Source organism: Cavia porcellus, unplaced genomic scaffold (assembly GCF_034190915.1).
Source record: "Cavia porcellus strain 051 isolate PalLab524CR breed Dunkin Hartley unplaced genomic scaffold, mCavPor4.1 scaffold_13, whole genome shotgun sequence".
NCBI classification, from domain to species: Eukaryota; Metazoa; Chordata; class Mammalia; order Rodentia; family Caviidae; genus Cavia; species Cavia porcellus.
In genome coordinates this window covers 28,095,822-28,122,458 of record NW_026947496.1, presented here as the reverse complement: position 1 = coordinate 28,122,458, position 26,637 = coordinate 28,095,822, and the positions used below count along the sequence as shown (strand labels likewise).

General features: G+C 44.8%; 1 protein-coding gene and 1 long non-coding RNA gene across 5 annotated transcripts in view; one reads left to right on the top strand and one right to left on the bottom strand.

Moving 5' to 3' along the window:
- Nucleotides 1-1,035: 1,035 nt before the first annotated feature.
- On the bottom strand, nt 1,036-14,715 carry LOC134478518 (uncharacterized). Its single transcript, XR_010051186.1, has 3 exons — nt 14,433-14,715; nt 5,046-5,245; nt 1,036-1,729 (listed from the first exon to the last, which is right to left on the bottom strand). It is a non-coding gene; the product is annotated as an uncharacterized LOC134478518 (long non-coding RNA).
- A 23-nt stretch (nt 14,716-14,738) lies between these two features.
- Nucleotides 14,739-26,637, top strand: part of Ripor2 (RHO family interacting cell polarization regulator 2) — a 203,570-nt gene continuing 191,671 nt past the window's right edge. For 2 of the 4 annotated variants that reach the window (XM_013151407.3, XM_063259962.1), the window contains exon 1: nt 14,739-15,009. In XM_013151407.3, coding sequence (XP_013006861.1) covers nt 14,934-15,009 — 76 coding nt within the window. In that variant the 5' untranslated portion in view covers nt 14,739-14,933. The remainder of the gene's footprint in view (nt 15,010-26,637) is intronic. The other 2 variants (XM_005003288.4, XM_013151409.3) reach the window with 2 other exon arrangements.

Genomic DNA, 26,637 nt, shown 5'->3' with positions numbered 1-26,637 from the left:
CTTTTGAGTTAAGCTTCTGTCACTTGCAACCACAAGTGTCCCGGTTAAGCCCTTGCACGAGACTGAGCTTCAGCCCAGAGAGGTGAATTTGCATGATACATTTCCGGTTTTGGTGTCAAACTGAGGAGGCCAGAATATTGAAATGGGATTAGGAACTAGAGAATCAACTCCACCTACCCATGACTTTCTCATCTGCCTGCACCAAGCCTGGCCCTGCTCAAAGGACTGGCTGGCCCCACTGGCCCTAAGTAGCTCTTGATGGTCCCAGGCCTAAAGACACAACCAGCACTGTGTGACCCCTCCATGGGACCTGGTTGCTCACAGTGCCCACCCAGCATGAGTAGCCCTGCATTTAGAACCTGGGGCAGCCCTCAGTGAGGTGCAGTGAGGTGGCAGCTCGTCCTGTAAGAGCCACCTCTCATCCTGCCTCTATCTACAGAGCTTCTAGTTTGGATCTCAGGCATGGGGGAAAATATGTTATTTTTCTGATAAGGTTGTTCTATAGTTATAGAAGAATAAGTTCTGGGGATCTAAAGCACAGTGACTATAGTTAACAATGCTGTATTGGTTATTTGGAATAAATTTTAAATGTTTTCACCACACACACACACACAATCATGTGTGGGATGGATATGTTATAACTTGGTTGCTAGTTATTTTATAATATACATATTTATTAAATTACTATACTGTATATCTTAAATGTATATAACTTTACTTGTCAATTTTAACTCAATAGCACAAAATGGGAAAAAGAAATAGATGTATCATCCATAACATATGATTAAATAGGCGCCATTTGCATACTGCAAGGGGATGGAGAACCAAAGGCCGCATTGAGATTTTTGCATTTTAACATGAGACCCAGCTTCATGGGAAGCAGCACCCTGCACCAGCTAGGCTGGCGCTGGAGTTGGGACAGCCGCATCCTAGCCTCCCAGCGAGTCTGAGCCATTCCCAGACTGCTTAGGGGGAGAGATCCAGGCCTCACCAGGATGCGATCCAGGCTGGGAAACCATATCATTTCATTGTTTTGTTGGGTTGGGTTTTATTCTCTTTTTTTTTTGTTTGTTTGATTATGTTAAATCTGATGGCAGGAGCAGCTGTTTGAAAAGATAACAAGACATAGTATGGTAGCCATTTTGGGTTTATCTGTGGCTTGCTTAGAAGTCCTTTATTGCATTCACTGTTTCGGCTTTATTGTTTCTATTCTATTCTATTCCATTCAAATTTTTACTATGTTTGAATGTATCTGCAGCTATTTTGAAGGCAACAAAAGGCATTACAGTAACTGTTGTTGGTTTTGTAAGATTTTGAAGTCCTGTATCACTTATACTGGTTTATTTTTTATTGGTTTTATTCTGTTTTATCCTCTTTACAATAAAAAATATGGTTAAATAAAAGTTTGCAGAGAAGTGTTAGCAGAATAATTACATCCTTGTAAATATATATCTGTATTTATGTCTTTATATAAGCAGACAACGGCTGGGGATAATCATATCAATGAAAAAATAGAAAGATTTTCTTCCAGTAGGTAGGGGGTAGGTGACAGGGAACATGTGGCCCAGAGCAGCAAAGATGAAGTCACATACCAGGAGAGCCTTTGTTTGTGTTCTTTTTTTTTTTTTCCTTCTTTTTAAATAACAGCCACTGTCCTTTGCTTTCCTTTGAAAAATGATCATTTTGGAAGTCCGTATTTCGTATCCCCACTGGTCTCCCAGTAGGCAGACTGAGGGAAGAAATGTGAGAAACAGAGTCAAATCTCTGAGGACTGAAGGAATCCCTTCAATGCACATCACTTACATTTATTCATGGCTCACCCAGGGGGTCAGGCTCATCTGTGGGATTGTTTGAAATGGAGCTCCAGAAACAAGGTTCAGACCTTGATTTGCATAGAATTTATTTTTTAATTTCTTTTTTTAAAATCAGCTCATGTTTGTTGTACATCACAAATACATTCATTGTGTGGGGTTGTTACGCATACAAGATGCATCTTAATTATCTTAGTGTTGCTAGGATATTTAAAGGCAATGCTGCCAGGAGAAATGGTGGAGTGAAGAAGGCTGGTAGGATACCATCCTAGGTATACTCCCAGCCTTGCTGGTCATCCTATGGTGTGGTAGTCAGAGGTTGTGCAGAGACCTATTAAAATCAGGACATGAAGTTTGTAATATTATTTATGATGGTCACCCAGAGTTTACACAAGAAAGTGCAGGAAATCTATCGACAACACTAAAGACAGACTATTTAGCCAAGGGCCTGAATCCCACAGCAATGTCCCACATGAATCCAGAGGAAGACCCAGAGCTCGTGACAGTGCCTCCTATGAGTCCAACTGGAGGTCTAGAGCCCACAAGAAGGAATCATACCAGTCTCTTTTATGGATCTGTGCTGGGAAGGCCCAAAGGTCAGCAGTGGAAGCTAGACAGTCTATGGCAGCAGACTGGCATAGTCTATGCTTACAGCTCCTATGAAAAAAAACCAGCAGGTACAGGCAAAGAAAGAGACCCAAGGACCGATGGAACAGAATATAAGATGCAGAAAAAACTCCAACCACAGTCACCTACTGTATCTTTCATAAAGGTGCCGAACACCCTCACGGGAAGAACGATAGCTTTTTAATAAATGGTGCAGTGAAAACTGGCTTTCCACATGCCAAAGATTGAAGCTAGACCTGTATCTCTCACCATGCACTAAATTAAACCTGAAATGATCAAAGATCCAAATATAAGAACAGAAATAGTTAATGTTCTGGGAGACAGAATAAGTAGAACTCTTGAAGACCTTGGTGTAGGCAAAGATTTTGTAAACAAAACCCCATTTGCACAGGAAACACTACAAAAATTAACAACTGGGTTCACACCAAATGTAAAAGCTTTTGCACAGCAAAAGAAACCACCAACAAAATTAAGAGACAACCCACTAAGTGAGAAAAAAATTAGCAGCTGTTCCTCAGACAAAGGACTAATACCTAGAATATTAGTCTAGAACTCAAAAATATCAGATTCCCCTGAATTTAAAATCCAAAACCAAAAGTGGATATCTGAAATGAATAGATACTTCTCAGATGAAGATGTATAAACTGCAAAAAACCCAAAAACATATGAAAAATGTTCAACATCATTGGTCATTTGAGAAACACAAATTAAAACAACACTGAGATTCCATCTCAATCCAGAAAGAATGGCTATCATCAAGGAGTCAACCAATAACTAATGCTGGTTTGGCTGTGAGGAAAAAAAAGAACTCTTTTCTATTGCTGATGAGAGTATAAACTGGTATAACCAATCAGTATGAAGATTCCTCAAAAAGCCAAAACAAGATGTTCCATTATGACCCAAGAGTGCCCCTTCTAGAAATCTTCTTGAAAGAGTTAAAAGCAAATTATCACTGAGATATTTACATACTGATATTTACAGTAGCACAACTTATAATAACTAAATCTTAGAGACTGCTCATATGCCTACTGACAGATGAATGTACAAAGAAAATGTGGTATTATACACAATGAAGTACTACTCTACCATAAATAAGGATAGACTTGAGTTGTTTTTAGGCAAAAGGGTGCACTTCAAGAGCATAATTTTAAATGAAATAAAAGACACAAGTTTTAATATCACATTGTTTCTCTTGTGTGAGAAACCCAAAGAATAAAGAGGAGCAAAAAGGAGACTAGATATTGGGACATGGGAAGAACATGTCCAGATGGAAAGGGGGACAAGGGAAGGGGAAGGGAAGAAAATGCAAAGATTAAAAAGGAAGAGAATGGGAGGGGAAAGTGAGACAACACTGCTGTAAATGGGGAGGGGAAGAAGGGAGGGGACTTGAAAATAAAGAATTAAGACATATTATAGACAGCTACAGATTATAATGAGTGCAGTCATTGTGGATGGCAAATGTGTACTAATAAAATTTTTTAAAAATCAAAACAAAAATGTTAGCCTTTTTAAAATCAAATTAATTTAAAAAAAAAAAAAGCAGGAGGGGGATTTGGGGAGGATTAACTGGCCCAGGAAGGCAGCTTTTCTTCTTTCAGGGCTACGACCATCACCTTCACCTACCATTTTATACCCCCTACTCCCTGCCACACACGCAGCTCAACTCTTTCAAAAAAGAGCTTTCAGCAGCTTCCCTGGCCAATGGGCCAAGGAGAGTTTTCCTCCTGAGAACTGTGTTTGGAGACTGAGGCACCAATTCCACCTGGCTTTGGCATGGGCCTGGATGTGTGTGAAAGTGGGCTTGCCACTGTTAGGCATTCAGGCTTGGACATGGTCCAGGGAGCACAGAAACCAAGCAGCAGAGAGAGAGAAAGAGAGAGGTGGAGAGGAGGAATGGGGAGGGATGGGGACAGAAGGGGCAGGGCAGGGCAGGGCAAGGCGAGGTAAGGCGAATGGGAGAGATGAGGAGCAGAGGAAGAGCTTGTTATGAAATGCTGGCCGGATGCTGGGCAGTTTTCACAGGGGTGGGCCCTCAGGATGATCTTCACCACAGTGACACTCAGCTCCAGAGTGGCTGAGCAAATCATTCAAGGTCACACAGTATTATGGTTTATAACTAGATGTCCCCCTAAAGCTCATGAGCCCATAGGCAAGACTTTTGGGAGGTTGTTGGATTATGGAGGCGCCATAGCTGATTCCTGTTAAGAGATGTGGCCTGTTAAAAGAGCTGGTCCTTGTGGGCTCCAGTCAGGAAGGTTATCTCTGCCCTTCCTGCTCCTCCTTTACTCTGCTTCCTGGCTGCCATGAGGTGAGCAGCTTTCCTCCTCCAGGCCCTTCCACCATGACTTTCTGCCTTGGAACCGACCAATGGTGGACTGAAACCTCCACAAACTGTGAGCCAAAATAAAACTTTTCTCTTTTAAGTTGTAGTGTCACATGTGCTGCCCACAAGGCCAGAGGAAAACAGAATTCTTGGGGCCCAGACTAGACTGCAGCTGCTGAGAATGAGCGAAGCCCTGGCAGTTAGACAGGTCACTGGCTGGTGGTTCTTGGTGGCCTTCCTCTTTTCTTAGATCTCCACCTAAAACACTTGCAGTGTAATCTTACCATAAATGCTCTCTTCTGCTCTTGTTTTTTGAATGGTGTTGTGTTTTCAGTATTAGTTTCCACTCATTCATTGCTGGCACAGAAGGAAGCAACTGACCCTCGTGCGTCAACCTTGTGTTCTGCATCTCTGCCACAGTCACTTATTAGTTTTAGTTTTTCTGTCAGCTTTTTCAGATTTTCTGTGTAAGTCATCATGTTGTCTGTGAATAAAGCAAAACTTTATTTTTCCTTCTTAAACTGAAAAGAAGAAAAATATCTTTTTTCTTCTTCCCATTTTAAAAAAAGTAAGTTTCTAGTGGGTTTCAGTGGTTGTAACTGAAAGACTCTTAGTGAGGACCTCTGCTATTGATGACATAAACTGGGATTTGCTGTCAGTTCTTCTCACTTCTGAAAGTTCCCATTCCCACTGCCATGCTCCAGGTTAAGCTCAGGGATTTTGACCAAGTAAGACTCAAGGGTCAGAGTAGGTACCACTTGGGCAGCTTAACAGCAGCAGCTGGAGGCCTGGGACATCTGTGTTCAGCCTTGTCCTTTGGGTCTGTGAAAAGCAAAAGTGCAAAACCCCAGAATGTCTTTAGGAGAGAAGAGACTTTTCAGATACAGAAGGTACCATGCAGACTCCAGATCATCAGAGAAAGTGTGTTTCCTGTTGTATATAGATACAGTCAGAGGAGTCTCATTTCTCTCTACAGCTGTAGACAAGCCAGCCACAGAGTTCTCTGAGACCCTGAAGGACAGATAGGGTGGAAAAGAAAATAACATAAGGCTGACACCTTCATTGAGGGTTCAAGTGAGAAGGTTCCATTTCCTTTAATAGTGATGTTCTCTGGCCAGTTGAACAAACATAGTTTCCTATTACAAACACACAGTACACCTTTACAGAGGATTAAACAAAGTTTATCTTAGAAGTTTTAAATATAAAAGGGCAACTGTAATCATGCTTATAAGAAATAGCATGCATAAAGATTTAAATTTGAGTAAGTTTGTCATTCTGTCTACACTGTTTGTAATATTCCTAAAATGTAATATACACATATTGCAATAGATAGATACACTGTATATAGTGAATACGTAATACACTCTAAAATGTAAATATTTTCAATTTTGCTTTTTTTATCTTTGCTGAGCAAGGAAGTTTCAAAAGAACATTTACATTCTTCAAGAATTTATGTCAACAAGTATTTGATCCTTAGTATCAAAGATGATCATGGCTTGTATGTCTATATAAACTAAGATTGAAGAGTTGTGTCAAAAGTTTCTGAGTCTAAATCTCATAAAATCAGCACCTTAAGAGAAAATACTTTAAAACAACAGTATTATTATAAATCAAAAAAAGTTGATTTTTATCAAAAGTCTTAGATGGCAAATAACCATAGATGGCAAAATTCTGGCACAAATGCCAACACCTCTTGGTACCGCACTCCCAGCACTCTCCTCCCTGGCCTGCGTGAGGGCCACGTGGCACTCCAGGGAGCCATGATTCAGCTGTGGTAAGAGGATCCTAGTCACAAACTGGAGCAGTCTATGCTTTTGTTATAAATTTCAGCCTCCTCTGGTTAATTTCTAGAAAAGCAGAGTTACATGTAAGAGTTACTAACTGCTCCTAAGATATGATTTGGGAACAATTTGAGTGTGACTCTCATTTAAATTCAGGCATTGAAATTTGATCCTTATTGTGAAGTATTAAGAGAGTGAAAACTTCATTTGACTATGGTTGTTATGGTTTGTGTCTAGATGTTCCCCCAAAGCCTCATGTTGTCACAGGGAGGACTTTTTCAGAGGCAGTTGAATCTGGAATGTGTGATGCTGGGATTAAGGATATGTGATTAGTAAATCAGCCCACTGATTGGTGGATAGAGTATAAAAGCCTAAATAGAGTATAAAAAGGGGCAGAAAGAAGCTGCTGAGGTCTCTTGCTTATTTTGCTATCTTCTAATTGCCATGAAGTGTTTCTCCTCTCCAATGCCCCTCTGCCATGCCACCCTGCCTGGGAGCCAGCTGATTATGAACTGAAACCTCTAAAAACTATGAGCCAAATAAACCTGTTCCCCTTTAACTTTGAGTCTTGAGTATTTTGTCTCAGCAATGAGAGAAAAGTAAGTATAATACAATGGTGGTTGGAGTTGGGAACTTTGGGAAATGGATAAGAGTGTCAGGAATGAACCCTCAAGATTGAAAGTGTTAGCTTTATAGGATGAAGGAGAAAGCCAAAGACACACACAGACACACCCCATCCTTTGTGACACCCTTTGCTGCCTCGGAACTCTGCCAGCAAGGTCATTATCAGGTGCAGATTCTGAACCTTGGGCCAGAGCCATGAGCCCAAATAAACCCTTTTGGTCCTTTATAAAATCACTCAGTTTCAGGTGTTTTATTATAATAACAAAAACCGATTAATACCAGCATGGCCTAGATCTACACTGTCCCCCCAAAGCTTCATGTGTTCAGAGGCAGGGCTTGTGGAAGATGATTTCATGGTGGGGTGTTATCCGATCAGTGGGTGCATCCACTAAGGAGTTCACTAGCTGCTGTGATGTTAGGAAGTGAGACCTGATTAGAGAAATATCAGTAGGGGGATGACTTGGAAGGATATCTGCTACCCCACAGCTCCTTCCCTCACTCTCTGCTTTCTGGCCACGATGACGTGAGCAGGGTTCCTACTCCCAGGATCTTCCACTAAGCTGTTTCTGCCTTGGAGACAGCCTACTAGGCACTGAACCAGGGTGTGATTTCAGGTATCCTGTCTCAGTGACAAGCAGTGACTAATATAAGCACATCATATAATCCTTGGAGGGGCTAGAAGCACCCCACCTACCCTGAACCTCTCAAAAACTACCTGCTAATGGAGTTGTTGTCGCTAAACCCTAGTAGAACCACACCAGTGCCTTGATTGGGAGCCGCTGCATCCACATACTCTCCTCGTCCTGCTTATAGTGGCCACAGTGCTTAAGGACAAGGCTGACGACTTCATCCTTGTAAGACCCAACATCACTGTGCCTGCTGTCAGAGAGTCAAACCTGTGAGGTGGTCTAGCTGCATGATATGCTGTCTGCAGATATGCTGTCCTCAGGACACCCTGGAGGAGAGAAGAGCTCTGCCTCTCCAGCTCCATCCAGGAGATGTGTGGCATCAGTGTAGGAAAATGTTATGGGAAAAGTCGAGAGACCTGTGAGCTACAAAGGTTAGAATCTGGGGCAGGGTTCCGTCCTAAGAGCAGGGAGAAACCTGGGACGATTGCATATTCAAGAAAGTGACCAGCAATCCCAATTTGCTTGGGAGAGGGGTTCTCCAGAAGTCAGGCTTTTGGCACTAAACCAGGACCATCGTTAGCAAACCAGGATGAACTGGTCATCCTGACTCGACACTAACTATTCTGAGCACCAAACAAAACTAGTCTCACCAATCATACTTTATAATTTGGTTTCCCAGGTATGCAGGGAAAAATACCTTAAAAACATTTAGTACAAAGTCTGGCACAGAGTAGGTACTCAATAAATACTTTTATTTTTGTATTTTAAAAGTTTACTTCATTTTTAAATATTTTGATCCTGTTATAGTTTGTGTTTACATGACCCCCCAAGCCTCATGCATTCATGGAGGCAGCTGAATCTAGCATTTGTGAATGTTCATTGTCTAGCACTGGGATTGGTGGTGTGAGTGCTGCACCCATCCAGGGATGGAGCCAGCATACTATATAAGGAAGGGAAGAAGGTGGGCTTTTCTCTCTTTTGCCCTGTTTGCTTGTGTTGTTTGTAGCCACCATGAATGGCTGCCCCGCCATGCCACCCTGCCTTGCAGCTAGCTGAGTATGGACTGAAACCTCCAAGAATTGTAGTAAAAAAACCTTTCCATCCCTAATTTTTGATCAGGTATTTTGTCTCAACGAGAGAGAAAAGTAACTGAGACAGATCCTAATGTCTCATTTTCCTTGGCAGCTTCTCATCGTGTTTCCTTTCTGTGAGGATTTGGCTTGGTGTTTGGGGTTCCTAGAGGAGAGCTCCTATGGGGCCCTGTGTCTCAGTCACACTCTGGCCTCTGCCTCTCGGTGGGAGCACAGAATGCCATTGGCTTCCTCTCTGAGGCTCTCAGTAGCAGCTGCTGCCCTCCTACACCTCAATGGGCTGTGAAGCACAACAAGGTAGCACAGCATGTGGGGTGCAAATCAGTGCCTTCAGCATCTTCACTCAGAAGGCTGTAGGGAAGAGGAAGGCAGGAAAACTATGGAGTCCTGAAGAGAAAGAGGCAGAACCTTGAGGGGAGAGGGAGCCCATGGCTGCTAGGACAAGCTTTCCCTTATCTGTAGTAGATGTTTGAAATTTAAAAATGTATTACAGTAAAACACACATTGCCATTAATTCCCCTCAGAATACTCCATCTAGTTTCAAGCTCAGGTCTCCAGCTCGGTGTGTTCCCTGCCTACTATGCTTTTAAAAACTGACTTGGATTAAGCGGTAAAAAAAGAATTGTGTGAGTTTCTTGGATTGTTGTTTCTAGGCCAGGAGTCATCCTCATCAGATAAGCTGTCCTTTTGGGAACTGGCTGCAGGAAACCTTTCAGAATCTCTGGTTTCATAGCACAGTTCTAAAAGATAGTCTTTGTTATGCTGTTTGCTCACACATGAGATGTAATGTTAAACACATTTTATAACCGAGAAGCCTGATTTGCAATGGCTTGTGAACGCGCAACAACCCCAGCTATGAATCAGAATGACAATGTTACCTCGGGAATGAGCTTGTTTTGCGGCTGCCACCAAGACGTTTTCTCTGCTTCCTCCACCGTGAAACACAGGTTTGGGACAGTGACATCTGAGCTCTCTGGCTCTAAGGTTCTGGGACATCCTAACACCATGGTTTACATAGAAAGAGGAGCTGCCTTTGAACCATGGAGTTTTCCACACCTTGTCCTCTGCCAAGGTTTAGGTAGGGTGGGATCCAAGTCAAATTGGCTTAATGATCAAAGAAAATTTAAATCATTTTTTTGCAATACTGAAAATTGAACCAAGAACCTTCACACTGAGCTACCTGCCCTGCCCTTTTAAAAATGTTTTTGTTTTTAAATTTTGAGACAGGGTCTGCCTAAGTGGCTGAGGCTGAACTTGAACTTTCAGTCCTCCTCCTCAGTCTCCCAGAATGGTGGGTTTGCAGGTGTGCGCCCCCATAGCCAGCTGAGAAACCGAATCTTTTAAAACTGAGTATAAGAAGAAAACATTTCTTTTCTATATCTTGGTACGTTTCCAGAAGAAGCCCATCATAAAGATCAAACTGATCACTGGTTTAAAGCTCTCTCTTGTCTAACACGAAACTTTTCCCTTGAGTCAGCAGAGAACACTTCCTTACCCTTGTGTCTCCCGCAACACACAAAGCTACCTCTGCTCTAACTGATGTCATTCAGCCACTATTTGCATAATAAATTATTCCAAGACTGAAAAACACATGGACCCTTAATCTCAGAAGAAAGTTAAGCTCTTCAGTGATATCTCCCAGTGCCTGTAAATTTGGAGGCCTCTGGGGACAGACACTGGGCGACCACATTAACAAGCCCCCACTCACTGTTCTCATGGCTGTTCCTACATCCATTTCTCTGGGTGTCTTTATCTGTGTTTCTAACTTCTGCATCTCTCTCAATGTATGGACACTCTCTTGTCCTTGGTATGCTTGTCATTCAGTCTCATGCCCTGGATCGCTCCTTTTAACTGACCCTTCCAATAAGTCAACCTCCAATTGGTATCTTCATTCAATTTCCTCTTCTCCACCCTCAAGAAACAGCTTGTAAGCAAGGTTGAGGAATCTGGATTTTATCCTGAAAATAACTTCTGCTCCTGAAGGGTTTTAAGTAGTGGCAGTTTGTGGTCAGGTCTACATTTTCAAAAGGTGACTCTGGCTGCAAATACAAAGTCAGATTAGGGGAGAGGTCATGAGGATGCCATTTAGGAGGCTGTAAAGTTAGCTCCATGACAGGTGATGGTGGTACAAGACCACAGAGACAGTGAAGGGACAAAAGGGAGAGGTGACCAGGCTCACCTCAAATTTGGGGTCAGAGGGTTGGGGAGTGGGGAAGCCTGGTGTCTTAGTTACTTTCCTATTGCTGGGACACATTATCTGACACCCAAAAGATATAAGAAGAAAGGTTTACTTAAGCTCACAGTTTGTAGAGGTTTCAGTTCACAGTTGGCTGTCTCCAAGCCTGGGCAGCATGGCAGAGCAGAAACAGCCCGTGGCAGGGGCCAGAAAGTAGCAGTAGCGAGTAGCAGCTTGCCTTTCTTCTGTTGCTTTATATTCCATCCAAGCTACAAGCCACCCATCCCCAGATGGAGCTTCATTATCCACACCCACAACTATGCTAAATCCATTTAGGTACTGCACGTTTTCAGTCCATCCACCTCTAAAAAGCCCACCCATGAGTGCATGAGGCTTTGGGGAAACATCTGGATAGAAGCCATGACACCTAGGCTTCTGGGTTGAGCAACTGGCCCAAAGGTGAAGTTGTCCACCGAAACCACTTTGGGAGAAAGAGAAAAAAAGGAAGGAGGAACCATGAGATGACCTGATTCAGAAAGAGAAAGAGAAGTCTAGAGCAGGCACTGATCTCTCTCGGTTTCTAACCGCTTCTTTCATAGCCCACTCAGAATTGTCCATCTCTACTCCACAAAGACCATCTCCCAAAAATGTTCCAGGCCTCAAACTCCCAGGAACTCTTATCTGAGCATCAGCGGAAAGAACACTGTGTTGAAGTTCGGGCATGAGGGCAGTCAAACTTGGTCCTGTTTCTCTAGCCTGCTGAGGCAACTGCATTGTGTCTCCTATCCTCTGAGAATTTATTTAATTTGCTATAAAACATTTGGACATGATGTGGTAATAGATAATTCTCTAATAGTTATTCAATGTTCTTAATCTTATTATCTGGTAATTGTCTTTGTTGAAGCTGTATGGAACATATTTTTAAAATAAAGTTCTGCTGCCTAAATTGAGGAGCAGGGTAGTACGTATGGGTATGCTGCCATGTTACTTAGCTAATTTGAGGAGTTAGTATAGGCTGTGGTTAAATTTAGGAGCTTAAGAGTCAAATTAGCTGAGTTCCAGTCACATCTCAGCCCCTTACTAAGTGTATGACCACAGGAAATTATGGAGCTTTGCTGTACCTCAGTTTTTCCATCTGCAAAATGGACACGGGAATTTAAATGACAGTTATAGGAGTAAACACATGTAATGTACTGTGTTAACTAGGTATCATTCATAGGTGGGTGGGTGGGCAATGGAAAGGTTCCCAGAGTTTTAAGCAACTTTTTAATCTCACCTTATGCCATGCTATTGGACATCTAAACTTGCCAAATTCAGTTCAAGAAACATTTATTGAGAATATTTTGTATCATATTCTTTTAAAATATCTACTTATGTAAAGCTTTCAATACATACTGCCTCTTCATAAAATCTTAGGTAACTGTCTAGATACTCAGGGCTTAGCAGCACACACCTATAATCCTAGCACTCAGAAGGTTGAGACAGGAAGATCACCTCAAGTTGAAGGCCAGCCTGGGCTACATAATGAGTTCAAGGACACCCTTGAAAGGTGTAGACAGCCAAAGAGCCAGGCATGCACCAGACTCCCAATCCTCTGATTCTGCAAAGAATAAACAGAGCCTGTGTGTTCTTTTTCTATTGGTGACATGAGAGAACTAAATCAGGTGTGGTTGTTGTTCCCTTCCTCACACTTGGTAAGCTTTTATTTTACCACAGCGCCACACTTCCCATGGGGTTTTCTCTAAAAGCCCTGCAAGGCTGCCTGGGCGGCAGCTCCTGTTCCTCAGAGCCTCTGAAGCGCTGTTTCGCTCCAGGATGGCCACAAAGGCAAGCAGCCGTGTGGGCGCTCTTTCTCCAGGGCCTCACACCCAGCTTCCCCTCATTGAAAAGAAGTTGGAGGGAAGAATCACATTATTATGCCCTTCAACTATTTGTTCTTAGCCGATCCTGTGTGTTTTTATCATGAAATTCTACAGTTTAAGAACACATAATAGCAACAGAAGCCCAAAGAAGAGTACACACTGATTTCTACAGTTAACACAAATGCAGATTCTCCTCAAGAGAATCCACCTGCAAAGACACTTCACTCTGGTTATAGTGATAAACCAGAAGATTAAAGCACAGCAGTTCAAAAAAGGTTCTTGCGGGAAAGATCAATGAGCTTCTCCTTCTGCACCCTCCCCAGGCCTCCCACAAGCATGATGAGGAAACTGGCAAGATTGACATGGAAATTCACAGGATAGGGCTCTGCTTCAGAACTGCCTGTCCTCGCTGGCCCTCCACTACCACCCGGGTGGCCTGCAGCTCTCCCTCATCTGCTGCAAACCGTGCACATGAGGAACGTAGTTGGCTCGTGCGAAGAAAACTTTGGAAAATATGTAGCTCAGTGAGAGGAAAGAAGGTCGGATATGGATTGGGAAAAACCAATCTTGATTTTGGTGTCATATTCTTCACATCCAAGTTCATCACAGACCTATACTTTCAGGAGCTGGAGAGTGACCGGTGGCAGAGGCCTGGCCACAGCTCCCTGACTGTGTCCACATGGCTCCCTGGTATTGAGCTGCAGCTGCTTGATTTGATTTTTGTTCAATGCCAGAGACAGCAGGGCGGCACTGCAGTGAACAGTGGTAGAAATCAAGGGCAGAGGTGATGTTGGGGCCCCAGCTATCCCCAAGCCTTTCATGTGTAGCAGCATTTGGCATTCCTGGGACTTGTCTACTGGTAACAGTGAAGGGACCTCCCTGGTTACCATACCTAGGTTCTGTCCTCATCTTGATCTTTACTCATCTTCCCTGTGATGGAAAATGAAGCTTGGGAAGCAGGCACATCACAAAGGGGCATGTTCCATCCAGGGGCCAGGAACAACTGTCCAGCACTGTCATGCAGTTGGTGTAATGTGCAGAGTGATAGCCCCTCGGGCCATCAGATTCAACCTCAAATCAAAGCAAAGAACACAGGCTACCTCCAGAAAACCCACTCTGTCAGCATGACAGCTCGAGTTCCTTGATAGCCAGAACCTGCAATAATAAATCCGTATGGCTCTAAACCACTACATTGTTGTAATTTATTACAGAGATGAAAGGAAAGTAATGATGTTACTTGATGTTATATATCCTAGACCGTTTCAATCTGCAAGTGAGAAAACTAAGGCCCAGAGAACTTGTCAGCTTTCATGAACTCACATGATTGGTGATTAACAACTGTTGCCAGGGAGAAATTCCTCTCTGCTAAAGAACAGAGGTAATGTATGTGCAGGACCCACGGCTTGTAAGAATTAATGTAGTTGGTGCACTGGGAAGATAGGAGCAAAAGAAAACTGGAGTTGGCTATCACCAAATCATTCACGCATTCAACAATATGTTTTACTTACCTGCTGAGTGCAAGGCACTGTTCTAGGCCCTGGAGACCCAGGAGTTTCTGAATCTGGTGGTCCTCCGGGGTCCCAGTGGTCCTGCTTGAGCTCTTGGTACCCTGGCTGCCCTCCCTTCCTGCCCACAGAGGAGGTGCCCATGGCAGGCGGTGCCTGCACACCTGCCCTCCCCCAGCCATTATGTGGCTCCTCTGACGCCTGCCCAGCTGACACAGGAGCCTGGCGACACCGCCCCAGCACCTTCATGCATAAAACATGGCCCAGGAGGCTGAGGGAGGCTGGCCTAGGCTGCACAGAGGGGCTGCCACCCTCGGGCCCCTGGGGAGTGAAGGGAAGGGAAGGCAAGGCGAATCATAAGATAAAAATCAACGGAAACCTCAGATGTGAAAAAAAAAGAGAGAGAGAAGAGAGTGGGTTTTTTTTTCTTTTTTTCTGTAATTTTTACACTTCCGGGATGGCTGCCAGGCCATGAGGAGGTTTTAGGCCCAGCTCCCTGGGACCATGGTGCTACCTTCGCGGCTGCACTGGATCCGGAACCGGCCATGGAGGAACCGCATCCGCAGGCGCCAGCTGAACCGTGAGTGTCCCCAAGCAGGCGTCGCCACACCTCTTTCCCCCACGAGGCCTTTGTTTTGAGCTCCAGTATCCCCCTTTCTTCCTCTTCCCACCCTCCTACCCCCTCTCCCGCGGCCAGCTCACTCTGCACCCATTCGTCTCCCTGTGTCCTCTGGAGAGGTAACAAGACACGCGCCATCCTGTCCCAAGTGCCAGGCAGGAGGGAGTTCTCGTCTTTGTTCTCCATCTCGATGGAAAACATGGGTACATAATTCCACCTGCCCCGGAATCATGGGAGTTGGCAGCTCTGACATTATGGTGAGGAGAAGCAGAATGTCCAAACGGAGCAGGCATCAGCACTGTGGCTCCCAGAGGGAGAAATTCCAGGGTCAGCGAGGCACACTGTCTTTAAAGGGCCCAGTACTGTTTCTGAAATAATCAAACTCTCGCTGAGGTTCCTCCCAAGCCAACTGGAACTCTGGGCCAAAAGGAGAGCTTAGTGTTGACAGAATCTGAGAATGAAAAGGCATTCCCAATGGATGCCAAGAGCAGGACCTATCATCAAGTAGTAACTTCGTGTGTCTTGCTAGAGAGGTTTACTCCTCTCAGGTGTCAGTGAATTCCAGTGGCTGGAGCGGGTGGTGGCTCAGCGGTGAATGAGAGGGGCCTGTTTCAGGTGGGTACGGAAGGGTTCACTTTCTTCTTATCTCTGTGATAAGAAAGGCTGCAGTGAAGCTGTGTTGATAGGTTGCTGCTGACACTAGGCCTTGGTAAGTGGAGGCGAGAGGGAGTGGTAGAGTGTGGTGAGAGGGGACCACATGTCCTCACTGAGGGGTTGCAGGCTCTCCAAACCAGACACAGATCCAGGTTGCCAGATTTCCCAACTTTTCAAGAAAAACCAGGAAAAATACTACTTTACTGAAAACTAAAAACACTTATGTTTAAGTGTTGGCAGTTAATTCTTTAGATTTTAGATATTGTAGTGGCCAGTGCTCTGATACAAATGGCAATTTGTGAACCACCAACTGCTGAGCCCTGGTGTGTGGCGGAGCTCTTTTTGCTATGATTCACACCGATACTCATCCCTACTTACATGCTGATGAGTGTCTCTGATGCATTAATAAAAAGCCCCTGGGCCAGACAGACAAGTTAAGATGAATGAATGGTTTGAGTCACAATCTATTCCTTTAGGGGACAAGTTAGATTGGTTGGATTCCAAGTGGTGCCTCACATACAAGGCAATATTTTGCACCCAGAGAAATATTTAATTTTTTTTAACTGAGTAAGCTATTAAGAATTTTTTCAGAACTTGCACCTTCTTCATCAGCTGCTCCTTCCCCTGGACCCTACCTTGAACTCAAATTCATTGTTATGATGCTCTGTTCTGTGTCTATAGGAAAATAGTTGGGTTTCCTTGGATTCATGGCCATACCTCTGCTAGGGTAGGGAATATTGCTGGAAAAAGGGTGAGCATGGATATGCATGGCTTTCCAGTATGGGCAGGAAGTCAGCCAACACTCTACAAATAAGAACTTGTGCAGAAAAAGCCGCTTCACTTTAGAAGTGGTACTTAAATTATGAGACTGGAAATGGTGCACTGTATAATAATTTTTGATTTTGAGGGCAGGGGAGTAGTGAAGATTGAACCTTGGGCCTGTAAGCCCAGCCCTGCCATTCATTCATATGTGTATGTGTGTGTGTGTGTGTGTGTTACTAAGTCACTGAAGTGCCCATACTGGGCTTGAGCTTGTATCCTCCTGCCTCAGCCTCAGCCTCCCAGAGTGCTGGGTTCGTAGCTGCATCACCATGCTTGGATTCTGCACAGTTTTAATATGGAATGATGGTTATGGCAGTGGATATTGAATCCAAACTCAACGTCAAGCAGGCTAATCCTAAATCCATCATATAATCTCTCTGTCTGAGGGATTCTGATGTTCTTCCAGGGACCTGGCTGTATCACTGCCCTAGAAATAGGAGCAGGATCAAGTGATATGTTCAGGAGTTGATTTTTGCAGCTCAGGGAAGATCTGTGCATGGTAGAAAAGCAAGAAGGGTTAGAAAGGGAAGGCAGGAGTCAGTTGAAAGCTCCCACTTCAAACACCAGCAGCACCTCAGCCACAGAAACAGCTTCTTTGATAGCTTCTCCAGTTTCCTCTGTCTGAGGTTCTTCTCCCAGGCCAGCATCCCCTTCCAAGCTGGGGACTCGAGCTCTATTACACCTCAGTGTTGTTCTGTCATTAAGGGAAGGAAGTTAGTAAACCCCAGTCTCTTCAACACACAAAGGATCTTGGGTGGCAGTAGGAGGTCACAGGTCATAACATGCAGACTTCACTGATCAACCGCAGCTTGCTCTTTCCTGTCAAGGGGGCAGCCCTAGGCTCCTCATCCCTGGTTATATGGTGCTCAGGTTGCTGTGCCTAACCAATGAATATTGTGTTGTTCACTTTTAAAGCTGTGTCTATGTTCTGTCGCCTCTTAACAAAACACAAGTTTACTGTCTTAAAACAGCATGCATTTGTCACCTCCCAGTTTCCATGAGTCAGGAGTCTGAATTAGCTGTGTCCGCTGCTAACTCACTGGTTTTGTGGTGCGGCGGCCAAGGTGTCACCTGGGCTGCTGTCTCACTTGGGGCTTGGGCTCTTGGCCTCTTCAAGGTCACAAGGGAGTCTCATTGCTTATAATCACTCTTTTAAAGAGCTCATCTGTTGGGTCAAGTCCACCAAAGTGAACTAGTCTGGGGTCCTAATTACATCTGCAAAAATTCCTTCACCTTTGCAGTACTATGTAATCTAACATGGAAGTGAAAGCTTCTAGTGTTTATGCACAAGTCCTCCAGATACCTAAGTGGGCCGGACTATCCAAAGCACACACCAGACATGAATCCTGGACTATGGGCACCTTCTTGGAATTCTGTTTAGCGTAAGCCCATTGTTGCCCTTGCAATAAAATCTGGATTTTTGAATTTCTGAAAATCCTTGTTTTGTTTTATTTTTTGTTATGAAAATTTTTAAATGTAAATAAAGGTAGGGAAAATAGCATAATGAATTCCATATACCTATCACTTAAGCTTAATGATGTTAGCATTTATTCCTGCTGGTCTCATCTCTTTTCTTGATGAAGTATTATTAAATAAACTTTACAGATTTTTATAACACTAAACTCTGAATATTTTGCTAAGAGCATCCAAAAAATGGCATTTTTTCTACATAACTGCCTAAGAAAATTAACAATGTCTTGCTAATATTAAATGCAGTCTATATTCCAGTCTCTTCAGGCAGGAACCCATTCGTAATACACTCCGTGTGGCTGTCACCCTTAGCAAGACACCTAGCATTGAGTGTGCTCAATGAAAGTGTGAGTGCCATCAAAACTATTTCCAGGCAGAGGACATAGCTCAGTGGTAGGGTGCTTGTTTAGCATGCATGAGGCTCCAGGTTCAATCCTCAGCACAACAGAACAGCAAAAACTCATATTCGTACTGACACAATTGCTCCTGAGCTCCATTTCCCTGTTTACCTCACTTGTTCCCGTCACTCTTGGAGTCTGTAAAGAAGTCTTTATTTTCTAGTCCATGGTAGTGTGGTATGGTGGACCCACGTTATGAGAACTAAAACCTATTGTGCTTCTCAGAGACATACGTGTTTTAATTGAGGCCATCAGAGAAAGAGACTGAGTCACTACAAAGACCCAAGGGTGATCCTTGAGGGAGCTCCTTGGGTGCCCTGGAGTCTTCCATGAGCTGCTTACCTGAGACCCACCCTTACAAAGAGGCAGACACAGCCATAGTCAGGGAGCACTTGGGCTTCCTGCAGGACTGCAGTGTCCAGCCAGGACATAGGGGTGCGCGGAGGGCAGAGATGGGTGGGAGCTGTGTGCCCTCTTCTTTCTATAGTCAGCCCCTGAGGGGTGTTTAAAGACAAGCTAGCCTGTGCAGTCTCTAAGCTTTGACAGCAGAGAGTTTGCTTACATTCCACTTCTGCAACTCTGCAGTGGGCCCTTGTCCCACCTCCTTAGTGTTGCTCCTTGAAGCATAAATGGGTATTATAACGGTACCAACCTCGTGGAGCTCCCCACATGTGGCATGTGGCGGTGGTAGTTGTTGGGATCTGAGAACCAAAAATTGGTGACAGATTTGGGGCACATGCTATGCTGGAAAGGGCAGGCTCCCTTCCTCAGCCTCACACCCACCCTGCATCCAGCTGACCCACACAGCTGACCCCGAGGCAGGAGGTCACACAGATGCACTTGTTCCTCTGGGAAATGAAGTGCGGTATTAGCCTCACCCTGAATCCCCATGCAGTTTCCCTTATAAGTAAGTTTAGCCCCCCATGCTCTGTCTCCTATCACAGCTGAACCCCATGTCTGAAGGAGCTTGGGTGGAAGAAGTGACAGGGGCCTCCTTTTTGCCCCCCCCCCTAGAAATAGGTGCAAGTTCTCTGCCCCACTGAAAAAACAACTGTGACATAGCCAAAATACACTTGAGATTAGGGAACTCTGCTGTCCCAAAGACATCACTGGTGACTTTCTTCCTGGTGATCACATGATTGTCTCCTCTTGCTTCTGTGGTCCTTTCTTGCCCTAGCATGGTAGAAATCTTATTAGTGACCAGGGGAAGGGGGCCTGGTCAAGTGGGAGTCTGAGTCCCACTGGCCATCCCCGATGTGGTGGTTGGAGGACAGTGTAACAGCACGGGGACACTTCCATCTGCAGCTGTCCTGGGCTTACCTGTCCACAGGAGGAAGTCAGAACCCACCTGGGTGGTCCTTTTCCAGGTCGTTGGCCCTGATGCACCAGAAGGGACTTGAGTCTCTTCTGAATACCTGGGTATCTCCAGGTGAGAAGCTGGGACTGCGGATTGGTTTCCTGGGGATTCAGGAGACCTGTGTAGAGGGAAACGTGGGCACCTAGGTCTGCGCAGGTCCACCCACTGTGCAGATGGCCCCTGCTCCTGCTCGCTGAGGCTGAGACCCGGCATCAGCTTTCAGAGCGGCTGGCTGGCTATCAGCTTTCACTTCTGCTTCCCTGTTATCTGCGAAGCTCAGCCCACACACTCGAGTTTCTCCCCTGGGCTCCAGGCCTCAGGGATTGTGTCCTCGCAGATTTCACTTTTCACTGTGGACACAGATACCTGCATGGCACAGGCTGTGGCAGCAGCTGCGTAGGCGCCTTTCCTCACCTGCTGGCCCAGTGTCTGGCTGTCCTGGCTCCTGGATGGTACAGGCCTGGGCAGCCTTTGCTGGCTCAGGCTGTCTCCTCTGCCCCAATCTGGTGCATTCGTCTCTCAGCTTCCTGTTTCCTCTAAAGACAGAAGCTTAAAGATCTGGGAGGCCACCTATGAGGTCACCCCAAGTATAAAAGAAAGAAAGAAAGAAAGAAAGAAAGAAAGAAGCCTTTTGAATACTCTGGAATTTCTTCCTAGGACCCATAGTTCCTGAGTTGCAGTGTTGTCACCTGCTAAATGCGTGCATTAAACCCCCACAGCTTTCTCCCCAGTGCTGCCTCTTATTTGCCACGAGGTCTGGCAGTCACAGACTATGAGTGTACTTTATTTTAGAGACCCAGCGATTTATACTGGGATAAGAATCATTTCTCTAGCTGCAAATGGCATCTCCTCTTTTCTCATTCTCCAGAAGTGTTTCTATCTAAGACTTACCTTCCTCCTCCTGCCAAGTGATGGAATCTGTGAGGGCCTCTGCCAATGTCCAGTTCTAGCTTCTACTGTCAAGGAAAAATAAACAAAAACAAAAGATGATGGGAAACTAGAGAAGATCTTTGGTAATTCAAGGGGTTCGGCTGATTAGGAAGTATTTCTTTGTGTGGAGGTAGATCTGCATAGACATTTTAGCTGTCTTGGCCACAGAAATAATTTAAGGGCATGGAGCGAAGGGGATAGAAGGAAAAAAGCAGCAAATGCAAACGTGATAGCCAAAAATTTTAAAAAATGAAAACAGCGGAGGGATTAGAGAACTCCTAGCTTGGCTGGAGCCTGATACTTTTGATTCTCAGCCTGATACTTTTGATTCTCCGACTGGTTATTTGTGTAGGGATTTAAAGACCCCAAAAGCTAATCACAGGAATAACAGCTTGGTCTCTGGCCAAGATAGGAAATGACCTCCGCAGCAAATTTCCTCAGAATCACTAAAATACTGTGTGAAGCTGAGAGTGAGGAGGGTCAGGGGGATGGAAATACCTTGAATGATGTTAGCCTTTGTTTAGGCTACACAGTGAAACATCAAGATTCATGTACCAATTCCCCATATGGAATGTAAACATGCCGTGCTACAAACATGTACTAATAGTCAGGAGGGAGGAGCTGCTTGGAAGGAAAGGACAAGTGGATGGGGAAAGGAGAAAGGAAAGAAGGGAAGAGATTATACACACACACACACACACACACACACACACACACACACACACGATAGATAATTATACTACTAATCTGTTGGTTCATCAAAAAGAATAATTTGTGCTTTCCTTGTTTGATCATTATTTCATGCCTATATCTTCTACTCTGAGCAACTATTTTGAAGATAACAATATGCAATATATATATATATTGAAACTTCAATCCTCCTGTTTCTGCCTCTCATGTAGCTGAAATTATTTAGGTATGCACCACTATCCCCAGCTGGGTATATTTTTCTGTTAGTAAACATGAAAAAATATCTCTGTTCCAGGTCTATACAGCCATGTGAAAATGAGTTTGGGACAGTTTACATGTGTCCAATCTGATGCACTTGAGTACCAACAAATGATTATTGGTATAAAGTGGACTGTGTTGTGTGGGAACTGAAACATTGATGTAATTATTCATGTAAGCTGATGTTTGTGACTTTCCATCCATGCCAGCTGCCCCCTCGGTTCCTGGGTGGCAAGTCAGCTGTCTACAATGTCAAAGTAACCTGGGGGTGGTGGGCATGTGCATGATCAGAACTCTGTACCTCACACACTGTTTGAGGGGAGCTCGTTTCATCTCTCTCCTAATGCAGGGTGACTTGGAAGCAAGACCGTTCCCAGTTCCTACAAGGGTGGTTCCCCAGGGCCTGGTTTGGGTGGTACAGGGATGTTCTTGCAGTTGGGTTTGGGTGGCTTGGCACCTAACTTGCTACATAGGATGGAATGGAAGACATCCCTGTGCTGACCTGAGATAATCAACTTTTGAAGAGAAGGGTTCATATGGACTCCTAGTTTTTGAGGATTTAGTTTATGATCAGTTGGGGCTGTTGCTTCTAGGCCTGTGCTGGTAGAACAAAGCTACTCCCCTCGTGGTCAGGAAGCAAAAAAGTGAAGCAGTAAGGGTGTGGGATCCCATTATCCCTTTCAAGGGCATGAGCCCGGTGACCTAAAGGCCTCCCATGAGGCCCGCTAAGAAGTCTCCACCTGCCCCAGTACCACCACCCAGGGAATGAAACCTTGAACACATGGACCATAGAGAACTTTAAAGATCCAAACTACAGTAGCATACAAAACCTGAGCTTGCAGAGAGAAGATCCAGGCAAGATCGAGAAAAACAGAGTCCAAGATATTTGTTAACTCCTTGAATTCCTGCTGCCAAAGGCTGCTTCCCTGAGGCAAATAGTGCGGGAAGTCAAATGAATCCAAACTTTCAATTTTCAGGCAAGTGAGAAAACCCATAAAGGATTCACCTGTGTAAAGGAGTCAGCAAAGACCCCAGAGCTCTTCCCTTTTTGGAGAGCAAGAAACCTTTCCTTGCAACTGAATATTTTCAAAGGTAAAGAAAGAATGTTTCTTTGCACTTAGCAGAAGATCTGGAAGCCAGTTTTTAGGGCTACAAGCAACCTTCTAAATGATGCAGATGGTGAAGGAAAAAGGTTAGAAATTTTTAAGTGCTTTCTAATACTTTAATATTAATAATTCTGCTGCTATTTTACTACATTTATTTTATCACATTTCGCTGTACACACCCACCCCTATGGATAATTCTATTATAAACATTTTATTAATATGTATTCATTGCAGGTATTCATAGTGTGCTATTTCCACATATGTACATTATCTGCACCGAATTCAGCCTTCTTTCTCTCAGCCCTCCAACCTTCCCAAGCTTTAATAATCATGATTCTACTTTCAAGCCAATTTTTCTAGTGTTCAATATGAGCAAGGATGTGTGGCATTTGTCTTTCCACATCTGGTCTATTTCACTGAAGGTAATGCCTTCCTGAAGGTAATGCCTATCCGTGTTGCTGGCAGGAACACGATTTCATTCTTCTTCAGGACTGAGTAACACTCTACTGTGTCTGTATTCCACATTTTCTTTATGCATCCATCTGCTGACAGGCACCAAAGCTGATTCCTTATCTTAACATTGTGAATAGTGCTTTGGTAAAACAAGAATATGCAAGTATCTCTCTGGTACATTGATAAAGCTTTTTTTGTGTGTGTGCCAGGGATCAAACTCACGACCTTGTGCTTACCAGGCAAGCACTTGAGCCACTGAGCTAAATCCCCAGCCCTAAACCTTATTTTTTAGAAAGAATTTCAAAGTCAGTCTTCTTTCACCTTATCCACCTTAGTTTCATCCACGATCAACACAGTTTGTCCCTCCTCATTGCAGACGTTTGGGTATTAGATGTATTTTTAGGAGATTCTATGACTTACGGGCAGTAAACTCTCTGATCTCCAATAGGCATGGATGAACAGCAGTCATCACCACGGATACCTCTGGTACCAGGGCATCTCATTTCTACCCGTGACTGTGGTCCCTTTTCAGAGGAAACTGCAGGCACGTCAGGGGATCCAAACACCTCTGGAGCCCCACGACATCTTGTGTGTAGCAGGAAAATGTCACTGAAAACTACTAAGAGACAGTTGACTCAGCAGCCAGTGATCAGGGCTCAGAACGCTGGCAGCCAGTTGTTCATGCTACATTTTTTCTTTGACCCTGTGTGCAAGTACAGGACCTGCCCACAGAATGGAGCATGCTTTTCTCTGGGGTGAGACCTAGGGCCAGGCTGCCAAGGGAGAGCAGGAGGCAGGAATGGAGAAGCCCAGGGACGGAGGAGAGGAGAGAGACTCCTGTCAGGAAGGAGGTCTCGGCCCTCCGCAGCTCACAGTCATGACATCCTGGAGTCTTGCCTGGGTTGAAGAGCTCTCTAGCTGTCCTATTGTCCCATTCCGTTTTTTCTATTTAGCTCCTGTTAAAATTCTGTATTTTGCATCTAGAACATTAGCATCCTGTGCTCAAAAAGGGTACAAGAGTGTCTTGACTTCTAAGGAAATCATGCAGTTGAACTATGTTCTTAACCACTGTTTGACTGAGTAGCCCTGATAGCATTTTAATTTCCCTAAAGAATGAAAACCAGATTTTCTTTTATTTCCTCTCAGCAGTTAAAATGCATTTTTCTGATTTTAACATGAAAAGCATATACTGCAGGGTCAGAGCCTGCTTTCACTTCACCCTCCCTAGGATCACAGACCTCACTCTGCAGCATCTGAGAAGGTGCCATGCGCCTGTGAGCGTCCTGGTCAGGACACTGGACTGGTTTTCTGCTGTCCCTGATCCAGACCCTGTGACCTATCAACACCCACACATTCCTCTTCCCAGGTCAGAAGTCTGTCCTTGGTGTCTTCTTCAGTGCATCCTTAAGGCCACCTCTCCAAGCCCCTGATGCCTCTGGTCACTTCCGTCACTGGTGACCCCTCCCCTGGACAGAGGTCATGTGCAGGAACCTTTCTTGACCGCTTCTCCCATCAGATCAAGTCCAGTATTCCCCACTTCCTGACACAGATGGCTAGGACGATGGAGGGTCCTCATGTACCAACCTGATGAAACAATCAGAACTCACGTTAGTGATTAGAGGTGCTGACTCATGCATTCTCCCGGCAGAGACCCACACTGCCCTGTGAAATTATAAGGCTCTGCATTACTCTGCTCCCTCCTTTTTCTCATACAGAAACTGAGGCTCAGAGAGAAAGAAAGATGAGGAGACATTGTCACTTACTGGGGAAGGACCATTGTCCTTATGTCAACCCTATGAGGTCACTAATTATATCTGTCAGCTGACGACTCCAAGGCTTGGGGAAGTTAACTTACTAAGGGTCACACAACCCGTAACAACCAGAATTAAAAGGGCCAAGATTCAAAGTCACTTAAGTCCAGAGCAGTTTTCTCTGCTGGGAGCAGGACTCAGGTTCAATTCAGCTGGTCCCCATTTCATGGTCCCTCAGGACTCCTGTGCTGTCAGTGTGGCACATCCACCTTCCTCCTCTTCCCGGGTTACAGAGCCTGGGCCTGGCTGCTATGCCCCCAGCTCTGGAGTCAGGGCATCAGGGGTGACAGTGTGTGATGGGCCTATACTGTGCTTTGAATCTACCCTGAGTCCCCAAGTCCTTTTCTATGGAGGTGAAGGTGGCGAGGACCAGAAACCTGAGCATGCAAGCAGCCACCACACACAGCTCCCACCACTGTCCTCCTCCAGGGCTGACAGCGCACTCAGCCTCTCTGCAACGGATCACCTCTGTCCTCCCTGTGTCCCCTAGAATTTTGGATAGGTTATCCTAGGTCCCAGAGAACTTGCCTCTTCCTACACGTGGTGGCAAAATCTGACAAAAGCGGAGAACTGGGTGGTGAGGGCCCCCCCCCCACTGCTTTTAGGAAGTACTCCCCACTCCAAGGCAGTACTCAGCTCACTGGGAGATGCTCCATGCCCAACAGGCCAACGTGTGCTTTTGGCCAATTGTCCCAGGGCCACCCTAAGGCAGGTGACCTATTTCCTGGCACAGCTGAAACCTCAAACACTTTTCCTTGTGAGCTGTACAGGAAATAGAAACCAGCGTGTGGTAGGCCTACAGTTAGGTCCTGACCCTGATGTTGCCGCTAGATTTCCCATTTGTACTTCACATGTAATCCAGCTGTGGGAACCCGGTGCTGGGCAGTTCGGAGACCCTCAAGCTCATGTCCTGTGCACTGCATGTGGCTTCTGAGGGTTTCAACTGCCTGTTCAGCAAAATTAGGGGCGTCACTTGCCCCACACGGAGTCCTTGTGTTAAGATAATCCATATGGAAATGTTTTGTCAGCTGCACAAAAACAGAGTTAATTCTATTTCAAAAATAAGGCATTTGAGGAGATTCTGAATGGATTTATCCATGTTAGGTTGACTGTTTAAAAAATACTGCTTAAGATCCCAGAACATGCCATTTGCCTGAGTGGGTCCTCTGGGCCTCCTCTTTCAGGGCTAGTGGGACCAGGAATACCACCACAGACTCTGACCCACCCCTGGCCTCGGGCGAGGGGAGGACACACAGTCCTCCTCCTGTCCTAGCGGCTGGAGAACATTTCAGCCTTTTATCTCCTGCCAACTTCCTGTCACCCTCGAGCTTTTCCTTTTTCTGTTGTCCTAAAAATTGTCCTAGTCTTACGAGATCACAGTAACCTTCATTTTGCAGTAAATGCCCACCAATTTAAAGAAATTGCAAGATAGTCCATATGTTAGAATTCATATAAATGATTTCTTGAAAAGTGCATTCATTCCATTTTTTCCACTTTTAAACATCTACAGAGAAAGAGAAGAAAAATGTGCAGAAACCCAAGAGAGTGACGAAGTACTGCTTTCTAGAAATTCTCAGGGTTCTTGCCTTGAAGGATAAACAGGAAGGATACATAATTAGTGTCTCGATCGCTTGCATACT